Genomic DNA, 12,407 nt, shown 5'->3' with positions numbered 1-12,407 from the left:
GATTCGTCACTCCAGAAAACCATTTCCATTGTTCCAAAGTCCAATGGCAGAGAGCTTAACACCACTCCAGCCAACGCTTGGCATTATGCATGGTGATCTGTGCGGATGCTCGGTCATGAAAACCCATTTCATGAAGCTCCCGACGAACAGTTGCGCTAATTTTGCTTCCAGAGGCAGTTTGGAACTCGGTAGTGAGTTTCAACTGAGGACAGACCATTTTTACATGCTTCTGCACTCGGTGGTCCTGTGAGCTTGTGGCCTACCACTTCACAGCAGAACTGTTGTTGCTCGTAGACGTTTCCACTTCACAATAACAGCACTTACAGTTGACCGGGGCAGCAATAGAAGGGCAGAAAGTTGGTTTACTGACTTGTTGGAAAGATTGCATCCTATGACAGTGCCATGTGTAAAGTCACTGAGCTCTTCAGTGAAGCCAATCTACTGTCAATGTTTGTCTATGGAGATTGCATGGCTGTGTGCTCAATTTTATACACCTGTAAGCAACGGGTGTGGCTGAAATAGCCAAATCCACTAATTTGAAGGAGAGCCCACATACAACACTACATGGTCAAAAGTATCTTGAACACCAAGTCAGCAACAGGTAGTTGAATGGAGAAAGCCATGTGGAAAGACATTTGCAACACAAACATGGAGAGTGAGCGTGACACAGAGCCCGGAGACACAGAGCCCGGAGACACAGAGCCCGGAGACACAGAGCCCGGAGACACAGAGCCCGGAGACACAGAGCCCGGAGACACAGAGCCCGGAGACACAGAGCCCGGAGACACAGAGCCCGGAGACACAGAGCCCGTACCTAAAAGAGGGACTACTTCGGTCGCATGGACGTGGTTTGGGTATGAAAAGTCTGACAGACCAAAAAACCGACCTCTGCAAAATATGCCGCAGGCCGGTCCCGACAACAGGCTCAAACCACTAACCTCTTACCACCTACGCAAGAATTATGTGAAACAGTACGAATGAGAGTCTACGGATGAGACCCAAAAGTATAGCCGAGAGCTCTAAACAAACCCCCGACTCAGACGTTTGCAAGAGGCTTTTGCCCGCGGCACACAATATTGCAAAGAATCACGAAGATGGAAGGAGTTAACAGCTGCCGTTGCAACTTAACATGGCCCCAATTTACACGGTGTAGAAACGGGGGTTTCGTGAGTTGGTGCTAACACTCGACCCAAGGTACCAAATGCAAATTGATAAGACCATGTATTAATGCCAAAATAACATGCAAAACAGGCAAGCCCCCAAAAATAAATAAATTAAGCCTGTATTTATTTTGTTTGCAACTACCATCGTGGCCAAAAGTTGAGAACGGCACAAATATTAATTTCCACAAAGTTTGCTGCTTCAGTGTCTTTAGATTTGTCAGATTTTACTATGCAATATTGAAGTATAATTACAAGAATTTCATCAGTGTCAAAGGCAAAGAGTCAATATTTGTAGTGTTGACCCTTCTTTTTCAAGACCTCTGCAATCCGCCCTGGCATGCTGTCAATTAACTTCTGGGCCACATCCTGACTGATGGCAGCCCATTCTTGCATAATCAATGCTTGGAGTTGGTGGGTTTGTGTTTGTCCACCCGCCTCTTGAGGATTGACCACAAGTTCTCAATGGGATTAAGGTCTGGGGAGTTTCCTGGTCATGGACCCAAAATATCGATGTTTTGTTCCCCGAGCCACTTAGTTAACACTTTTGCCTTATGGTAAGGTGCAACATCATGCTGGAAAAGGCATTGTTCGTCACCAAACTGTTCCTGGATGGTTGGGAGAAGTTGCTCTCGGAGGATGTGTTGGTACCATTCTTTATTCATGGCTGTGTTCTTAGGCAAAATTGAGAGTCAGCCCACTCCCTTGGCTGAGAAGCAACCCCACACATGAATGGGCTCAGGATGCTTTACTGTTGGCAGGAAACAGGACTGATGGTAGCGCTCACCTTGTCTTCTCCGGACAAGCTTTTTTCCAGATGGCCCAAACAATCGGAAAGGGGATTCATCAGAGAAAATGACTTTACCCCAGTCCTCAGCAGTCAAACCCCTGTACCTTTTGCAGAATATCAGTCTGTCCCTGATGTTCGTCCTGGAGAGAAGTGGCTTCTTTGCTGCCCTTCTTGACACCAGGCCATCCTCAAAGTCCTCGCCTCACTGTTCGTGCAGATGCACTCACACCTACCTGCTGCCATTCCTGAGCAAGCTCTGTACTGGTGATGCCCCGATCCCGCAGCTGAATCAACTTTAGGAGACGGTCCTGGCGCTTGCTGATCATTCTTGGGCGCCCTGAAGCCTTCTTTACAACGTTTGAACCGCTCTCCTTGAAGTTCTTGATGATCCGATAAATGGTTGATTTAGGTGCAATCTTACTTGCAGCAATATCCTTGCCTGTGAAGCCCTTTTTGTGCAAAGCAATGATGACGGCACATGTTTCCTTGCAGGTAACCATGGTTGACAGAGGAATAACAATGATTCCAAGGACCACTCTCCTTTTGAAGCTTCTAGTCTGTTTTTCGAACTCAATCAGCATGACAGTGATCTCCAGCCTTGTCCTCGTCAACACTGACACCTGTGTTAACGATAGAATCACTGACATGTCAGCTGGTCCTTTTGTGGCAGGGCTGAAATGCAGTGGAAATGTTTTTTGGGGATTCAGTTCATTTGCATGGCAAAGAGGGACTTTGCAATTAATCTGATCACTCTTCATAACATTCTGGAGTATATGCAAATTGCCGTCATACATACTGAGGCAGCAGACTGAAAATTAGTGTTATTCTCAACTTTTGGCCACGACTGTAGTAGCTAGACAGTTAGCACTATTGACTTATGATCTATGGTACGTAGGCAGGTAAACATGGCAAAAATAACACAGCATGTATTTATTAATGTATCTAGATAAGATATTGTAGTCAGGCAACAAATGAGATGTCAAATCGGCAACATTTCATTCATTCAGTCGTAGTGTATTTTATCATTGTTATTATTATTTATAATTATTATCTCGCTTCAGCTCAAATAATGGCCGACATCGATTTCAAGAAATGTTGCGTACATTGTTTTACGTGATTGCATCATATTTCTTTGCATACTTTCCTTTGAAGCTTCCATCGAATGTGTGCTTCAAAATATGTTCAAACAGAGAGTACGTATTCAAGAAGTGCCCTCCGTGCTCCGTTTGGAATACTTTGATTTGGACTCATGCTCCAATTTGCGTGCTTGAAGCGTGGTAGTACGCATTTTGAGCAACACCCACTGTTAGTCTGCAACACCTATTTTTTTCTCTGCGTTGTTGGGAAGAGCCGTCAGTAAACGTTTCACTGTTAATCTACACCTGTTGTTTACCAAGCATGTGATTTGAATTGATTTTAGCTGATAGCTTTAAATGACTGACATCAGACGCTTTCCCAGCCGACGGTGTAAAGGCAGTTGGAAATACTCTGTGGTGGATAAGGATCAAATGATACATCTTTATGCTTTGGGACCGTCACCCGTTTAGGGGATCAAATATCCACTCACTAGTGGACTTGGAGCTCGTGGATTAGCTCAATGCCGATTAGATACAACATGTGACCCTTGGTCCAAAGAGTAAAAACACACATTCTATTCAGAAAGCGGATGTCACAGAGTTCTTGCCACAGTGACCTATTCAACCCAACTCTAACTCTCTAGGTATTTAAAATACTAACGATCCAAGACCACTTGCAGTTGGCTGATAGTGAAAACTGGACAGGTTAGGTTTATATGGATGAGATGGATTTCAGAGTAAGATCATTTTTCATTTGTTAAATTGGCAGCTAAGCACCAACCATCATGTCACAAAATGAAGACATTGATATTTACTGGAGATAAATAGATCTCAGGCTCATCACCATGCACATTCAGCACCATGTAGCCACCAAGTCACAGACAACATAACAAGTACCTTAAGTATCTGTGTTGATCAATCATTTAAGAAAATAATTGTGAAATCTATCATTCATTTGGATGTGTTGTCAGGGCTCTAATGGAGGGGATGAGGGGGCATACCACAAAAATATTTAGCAGTGCGACGGAGTTTTATTTTGTGCGACTATGAAAATATAAATTGTTGTAATGATAAGGGCTCGCTGTACCGTTGTTTCAAAAGTACCCATTACTACAGTGAAAACAGCTTGCGTCTAGCTCAAAAGATCTGTCCCATTTTACCAGCGCAATACTTATCTTCCAGTAGAGGATCGCCGAGAACGCTTTTTCCATCCATAAACCATGTTGTGGGCAGTTCTAAAACTACTCGCACATCGACGTTGTTAACCTTTTTTTTTTTTTTTTTTACACTTTAGAGCATGTTACCTCATTGGCTAGCTAGCTAACAACCTGTTAACTTTACTAGTATATCCAAACATTTGAGGGCACAGACAGAAAGATAGCATCTTACGGAAATCAATGATCATAGATTAGCGATGTGCAGTTTAAGTTATGATTCGTTTTTCTGAGGGATGTGTTAATTTGAGTTGTTACTTTGACCTACAAGTGCTGGCTGCAATAGAGTAGCACAGTATGAGTCATAATACCCATAAAACCTAGTGGTCAAAACAGGGAAATGGCTCCAATCGTTTTTTCCACCATTAATTTTTCCCCATAGGGGATTTTAGAAACACTTAAGGGCTATGTTGTGTGGAGGCTCACCCTGGCGTGACGTTTTGATAACCGTGTAAATCTCACGGACAAGTTAACTTATCTATTTAAGGCTCTACTATTAGCTGATGTACGAAGGGCTATATAAAAAATAAACTTGATTTGATTACTTACTGATTTTGAAAATAATAATTAGGTAGGCATCAGGTGGACCTTGTGTTGGGGACAATAAAATGTGCAGTTGTCTCAACACAATGCCACAGAAGTCAGAATTGACATGCTGACTGCAGGAATGTCCACTAGAGCAGTTGCCAGAGAATTATGTTAATTTCTTTATCATCCCTCCAATTTTGTTTCAGAGAATTTGGCAGTACCTCAAACCAGCCTCACAAACGCGTGTAACCATGCCAGCCCAGGACCTCCACATCCGGCTTCTTCACCTGCGGGGTCGTCTGAGACCAGCTAACCAGACAGCTGATGAAATGTCAGTCTGTAATAAACCCCTTTTGTGGGGAAAAAAAAAATCATTCTGAATGTCTGGGTCTGGCTCCCAAGTGGGTGGGCTTGGAAGTGGGTGGGCCTATGCCCTCCCAGGCCCACTCATGGCTGTGCCCCTGCCCAGTCATGTGGAATCCATAGATTAGGGCCTAACGAATTTATTTCAATTGACTGATTTCTATATATTAACTGTAACTCAGTAAAATCTTTGGAAATTGTTTATATTTTTGTTCAGTACATTTACAGCATTACATATTCATTTTTTAGGGCACAATATGTGCTTCTAAAGTAGTTACAGCCTATTTGAGTTCTATATATATCATTTAGAGAATAATAATATAATTTGGAGAATAATATCAAGATAAAATAAAAACATAAAAGAAAAGTGTTCTGTATAACAGAGGTCATCAATGTGGTCAATTCAGAATCACAAAACATTGAGGGGGGAATAGATTTTCTCATGGGTTAAAGTAAATATTCATATGTTTGCTATTTATTTAATAAGTAGTTGTATGATGGGAGTATCCATAAACAATTACTTTTATTGAAAAGAGGAAAGGGACAGCTTTATTTCAAGCCTATTTAAGTTTAGGTCAAGCCATGTGCTATCGAGCATCTTACTAACTAATGCTAACTAGCATTAGCATTGGAGGACTGGTTGTCACAATCTGACAATCAACCCCATTGTAACAATGTACCCAGTAAGCTAGAGGACGTTGGAAAGACACTTAGAATAATTTTTGGGGACAACACAGTACAGTTTGATTCAGTTGAGCACAGTAGAGCAAAATACAGTACAGCTGATTTTAATTCAATAGAATGAGTACAGTCCCAGGACTCCCACAAGAAATGTTCGTTTTGTTCGGTAATGTACCCATTAAGCTAGAGGACGTTGGAAAGACACTTAGAATAATTTTTGGGACAACACAGTACAGTTTGATTCAGTTAAATACAGTACAGCTGATTTTAACTCTATTGTATATTAGAGTACAGTGCAGTTGCAATCAGAGTACAGTAGGGTTTCATTCAGGATAGTACAGTAGGATACAGTACTGAATACACTCGACATTACTGCATTGTACTCAGCTGTGCTCTACTGTATCTTAATTTATTTTAAAATGTAACCTTTATTTAACTAGGCAAGTCAGTTAAGAACAAATTCTTATTTACAACGACAGCCTACCCCAGCCAAACCCGGATGATGCTGGGGCAATTGTGCGGCACCCTATGGGACTCCCAATCATGAGCCGGATGTGATCCAGCCTGGATTTAAGCCAGGGTCTGTAGTGACGCCTCTTGCACTGAGATGCAGTGCCTTAGACCGCTGCGCCACTCGGGAGCCCAATAATGTGTGGTCCAAAATTGTGAAACGGACCTTTAAGATTCCTTCAGGTATGGTCCAATCTGGACCTGTTGGCCAAAATGCTGTCAATTGACGACTGAGTAAGCAACATTCTCACACACACTTGAAAAAGCAATCAATGTTTTCAACAAAAACAATTTAGTTAACAAAAATTGTTAACAGCTTTACTTTTCTCTTTATGAAATTATAAAATGTCTATTCAAATATCAGATGGTTAGTTTTTTTTTTATTAAGCATTGATACGACAAATTGTAAAAACGACTATCAAAGCAAATATTCAAATATTTCAGCCCAAAGTTTTAGAACACCTTGTCGTGTCTGACTATCATTAAAATGTGAAGACTTATTTTATTTTATCAAATAATTCTGTAATTATTATATGATTAGTTTAATCACGTTAACTTTAATTGACTAAGTTGGGGCACCACGGGAAAATTTATATAGAGTCTACTTCCGAATTGACTCCTCAGATATTTTCATATCTTAACAATTAGTCTTCTAGTAACGTATCAATATTCCCTCATCAGTTCTCATTACTGAACGTCGCATACCTTTGGATATCTGCACGAACCCTAGCCTAAATGATGAATCAGCTATACAAATTGGCTTAATTATTTACTTACTAACCACAGATACATAAACAGTAGATATTGGTTACTAACAACGTATTGATAAGACCCTATTGGGCTAAACTGGTATGACGCTTGGTAGACAATGGAAAGGGGTGGGACAGAAAAAGAGCGGGAAAGACAAAATGGATTCACTACAGTTGATAATTATATTAATTGAAGTGCTAATCCTTTGCACATGAACGGCCGCTCATTCGAAAATAATTGCAATGTATATACACTGCTCAAAAAAATAAAGGGAACACTTAAACAACACAATGTAACTCCAAGTCAATCACACTTCTGTGAAATCAAACTGTCCACTTAGGAAGCAACACTGATTGACAATACATTTCACATGCTGTTGTGCAAATGGAATAGACAAAAGGTGGAAATTATAGGCAATTAGCAAGACACCTTGCAATAAAGGAGTGATTCTGCAGGTGGTGACCACAGAACACTTCTCAGTTGCTATGCTTCCTGGCTGATGTTTTGGTCACTTTTGAATGCTGGCGGTGCTCTCACTAGTGGTAGCATGAGACGGAGTCTACAACCCACACAAGTGGCTCAGGTAGTGCAGCTCATCCAGGATGGCACATCAATGCGAGCTGTGGCAAGAAGGTTTGCTGTGTCTGTCAGCGTAGTGTCCAGAGCATGGAGGCGCTACCAGGAGACAGGCCAGTACATCAGGAGACGTGGAGGAGGCCGTAGGAGGGTAACAACCCAGCAGCAGGACCGCTACCTCCGCCTTTGTGCAAGGAGGAGCACTGCCAGAGCCCTGCAAAATGACCTCCAGCAGGCCACAAATGTGCATGCGTCTGCTCAAACGGTCAGAAACAGACTCCATGAGGGTGGTATGAGGGCCCGACGTCCACAGGTGGGGGTTGTGCTTACAGCCCAACACCGTGCAGGACGTTTGGCATTTGCCAGAGAACACCAAGATTGGCAAATTCGCCACTGGCGCCCTGTGCTCTTCACAGATGAAAGCAGGTTCACACTGAGCACGTGACAGAGTCTGGAGACGCCGTGGAGAACGTTCTGCTGCCTGCAACATCCTCCAGCATGACCGGTTTGGCGGTGGGTCAGTCATGGTGTGGGGTGGCATTTCTTTGTGGGGCCGCACAGCCCTCCATGTGCTCGCCAGAGGTAGCCTGACTGCCATTAGGTACCGAGATGAGATCCTCAGAGCACTTGTGAGACCATATGCTGACACATGCACCCTTGTAGATTTTTTGCTAGATAATCCCCCGTTAAATCTCCTGGAGGTAAGGAATGTTTTTCAGCTAAACTAAGACAACTCTGAGTAGTTTCACATGAACAGTTGGGCCTCAGTGATTCACCCCATTTGGTTAATACATTTCCATACTGGCTGAATAACTTAGCCTTCATAGGATATGTAAACTTTATTGTATAGTTTAAAAAAATAATAGGGAAAGAACTTGATCTGAGGTTACTTATTGCAGTGCGTGGTGAATTAATTCATGATAACTTAAGAGAATGCAGTGTCCTGGTTATTTTTATTTTTATTTTTACACTTCCTTATTTGGAAAAGGCATCGGCACATCTGAGACACCTTGTTGCATGGTAACAATGGGATAACGTGAAATAAGAGAGAAAACCCGTCTCATTATTTAATTACCAGTCTCAAAGTTAATTTGTGGGCCTGAAAATGAGTGTTATCACTAACTAGGAATAAGAAAAGAAAAACCAAAACAATACTTATGAAAATAACAAACTGACGCGAGAAGAAGCAAAGTCTCCATGAACACCAGCTAGAGGTCAGAGGTTAAATTACTCTGTGTGTTTCAAGACAACATGTGATGAATTAAGACAACTCTGTTAATGTGCAACAACTCAGTAGTTAGCTATAGCTGGTGTTCCAGTCCATTTGCCTAACATATTACCACATTAGCCGAATAACTTAGCCTACACTGGTGTACACTTCCTTAGAGAAACGCAACTGTGAAAAAGTACTACGCTCTCATCTGGGTTTTAGTCAGATTGTGTAGTATATGTATATATATATATAAATAACACAGTAAAAAGTTTAGACACCTACTCATTCAAGGGTTTTCCTTTATAATAAGAATAGTGAAGACTTCAAAACTATGAAATAACATTTGGTTACTACATGATTACATAAGTGTTAAATCAAAATATATTTTATATTTGAGATTCTTCAAAAATAGCCACTCTTTGCCTTGACAGGTTTGCATACTCTTGGCATTCTCTCAACCAGCTTCATGAGGAATGCTTTTCCAACAGTCTTGAAGGAGTTCCCATATATGCTGAGCACTGGTTGGCTGCTTTTCCTTCATTCTGCGGTCCATCTCATCCCAAACCATCTCAATTGGGTTGAGGTCGGGTGATTGTGGAGGGAGTGGCTTCCATCTGGCCACCCTACCATAAAGGCCTGATTGGTGGAGTGCTGCAGAGATGGTTGCCCTTATGGAAGGTTCTCCCATGTCCACAGAGGAACTCTGGAGCTCTGTCAGAGTGACCATCAGTTTCTTGGGCCTTGGTCAGGGAGGTGACCTTCTCCCCAGATTGCTCAGTTTGGCTGGGCAGCCAGCTCTAGGAAGAGTCTTGGTGGTTCCAAACTTCTTCCATTTAAGAATTATGGATTGGATGCCATGGTGTTCTTCAATGCTGCAGACATTTTTTGGTACCCTTCTCCAGATCTGTGCCTCGACACAATCCTGTCTTGGAGCTCTACGGACAATTCCTTCAACCTCATGGCTTGGTCTTTGCTCTGACATGCACTGTCAACTGTGGGACCTTATATAGACAGGTGTGTGCCTTTCCAAATCATGAGCAATCAATTTAATTTACCACAGGTGGACTCCAATCAAGTGGTAGAAACATCTCAAGGATGATCAATGGAAACAGGATGCACCTGAGCTCAATTTCATGTCTCATAGCAAAGGGTCTGAATACTTATGGAAATAAGGTCGTTTTTTTTTAGATTTGTGATTATTTTCTTTACTATTTTCGCTTTGTCATTATGGGGTATTGTGCATAGATATTTATTTTTTACGAATCCCCAGCAATTTTAGGATAAGGCTGTAACGTAACAATGTCAATTTATGTTTTTTTAAACATGTAAATAGGCCTACTGTAGATACATATCCTTTAGAAGTGTTACGCTGAGATGTCGACTTCCCTGTAACAAGAAGGTTAAGCCTAAGGATTGTCTCTAAGGCCCATGTTTTTTTGACTGGTCCTCAGAAACATCTCGTCTTCCTCACACAGCTTTGTGAGTCTCTCACTCCGGTGCTACTTTGAGTGTTCCTGCACGTGCGTTATAAAGAGATATGAGAATCCCTTATTCAGCACCTATGGATCTCAAACAGCACGGAATGAAGAAGCAAGCATGACGTCCAAACTTAGAACTTCAACAACACAGGAACCTTACTTGGCAAATGGTCATTGGACTCGAGAGGAGTAAATGGAAATGTTTAGTTTCCCACTTCCATTGAAATTGTTATGGTGCCCTGAGGGCTTATGTCCTGTGATTATGCTATGGTATAGATAACCCTATACATTGATCTCTCAAGCCAGGCCAGTTGGTCAGTGGGACAAATACATCTGTAACTGTGACTTTCACCTTTCAGGCCCAGAGATAAAGAGATTATTCATGGTGGCTTGAACTTGTGACTAGACTCACACTGTACACTGTTCTCTCAGTCTCGTCAGTGGAACAAATGAATATGTACGTGATGACATTGACCTTTCACCTTTGAGGGCAGAGGATGAGAGATTACCAACTGGCCAATATAGGCCAGCGGTGGCTTGAGAATCTTGCGTCATTGCGCAATTCCCAACTGGACCAAATGGACACATGGGTGGAGTAATCTTTAACATTCCGATAAGTGACTAATCATTAAAAAAAAGTGCAAAATGACTGACAACATAAACAAATAGCTACATCTGCAATTACTTTTGAATATATTGGACCTTAGACAACATAACATACCTGGTTTCCGAAGACCCCGATGGAGCAAGCGGTGGACACCTCCTCCGATCCGAACCACACCGAGGCGATCTTCGACGGCATCCCGAGGATAAACACCTGCGCAAAGGAGCAGCAGAACTGTCCGAACATGGTGACCGCGAACAGGTCGGGTCTCACACTGGTCACTTTGATCCAAGTCCCCGCGCAATTCATGGCTGTAGCAACCAGCGCAATGACACGGAGCCCCTTCTTATCCAGTAACCAGGTGACCGGGAATATGAAGGGAATGTAAGTCAACATGTATATCATAGACATCCAATCTATAGTGAAAGAATCTACCCCGTAGAACTTCATGAAAATGTTGTTGATAATTCCGTACTGGATCCATTGGAACGAGTTACAGAGAGAATACGAGCTGAACAGCAACACGATGAGCCATCGCCGCTTGTATAGTTTGATGGTTTGGTTTGTATCGTCGCTGTTCTGGAGTCCTATCTTGTGCTCCATGCGCACGTCCTCGCTGTCAACGGCATACTTCATAATTGTAATTTTTTCCAGATCTAACACATTTTGATTGTCGTTGATTTCGCCATAAACCAAGGCGGGTTTTTCATTTTCGCCACTCATGTTGAAGTTTAATTAAGGACGGGCAGGTGAATACAATACAGACACGTATGCCTCTTACATTTTAGTGAGAGTTCGGACCAGCCTGGCTATGTGACAGCTCCAGATCTTTTGACAGTACTCTAGTACACAAGCCAAACCAGCTACACCACCTCTCGAAGTTCACCAATCAGAAACTACAACCGACACCACTTTCTATTTGATGCCACGTTAGCAAATAAAGTAGTTTAAAGCAAAGGCATTCCCTGAGATGAAAATGTGAAGTTTCAGTTCGCTAAACAACTATTAAATAACTCGCTGTGCAAAGGGTAAACTAGACAAGCCACTCATAGACTACATTTGCAAGTAGCCTGCATAGGGGCACTTTTCCTGTTCCTGTTGTGCTGAAGTTGACAAAAAAAACAGTAGCCTACTTTCACAAGCCGTTCAAACTCAACAAATGTAGCCCTACATTTGTTTTTAAATAATGTATGGAGATGTCATTCTGTTCAGCGTCGAGCGAAGTATCAATGGGCCAGTTGGTTTTACATGGCCAGCTGTCTCGGGTGGGTGGAGATTTCTCTTAAGGACCAATAATGGGATGGTTTAAAACAGGCGTGACAGCTTGGCCTATGGGCTGCAAGGTTTAGTTTTTCCCCTTTCAATTTCAGCCCAAGTCCACCAGGTGTGAGGAATTCCTTACTAATTACGGACCTTAATTCATCACTCAAGTACAAGGGAAGAGCGCAAACCCACCGACACTCG

At 42.3% G+C, this 12,407-nt stretch overlaps 1 protein-coding gene across 3 annotated transcripts in view; it reads right to left on the bottom strand.

Moving 5' to 3' along the window:
• LOC120019208 (feline leukemia virus subgroup C receptor-related protein 2-like) overlaps window positions 1–12,193 on the bottom strand; it is a 57,959-nt gene extending 45,766 nt beyond the window's left edge. For 2 of the 3 annotated variants that reach the window (XR_005472302.1, XM_038962527.1), the window contains exon 1: window positions 11,061–12,193. Coding sequence is in view for 2 of the 3 variants with exons in the window: in XM_038962527.1 (XP_038818455.1) it covers window positions 11,061–11,666 (606 nt within the window). In the remaining variant the exon portion in view is untranslated. The remainder of the gene's footprint in view (window positions 1–11,060) is intronic. The other variant, XM_038962526.1, reaches the window with a different exon arrangement.
• Window positions 12,194–12,407: the final 214 nt, after the last annotated feature.

Source organism: Salvelinus namaycush, chromosome 24 (assembly GCF_016432855.1).
Source record: "Salvelinus namaycush isolate Seneca chromosome 24, SaNama_1.0, whole genome shotgun sequence".
NCBI classification, from domain to species: Eukaryota; Metazoa; Chordata; class Actinopteri; order Salmoniformes; family Salmonidae; genus Salvelinus; species Salvelinus namaycush.
The sequence above is the reverse complement of the archived record's forward strand: the minus strand, read 5'-3'. Positions and strand labels throughout refer to the sequence as shown.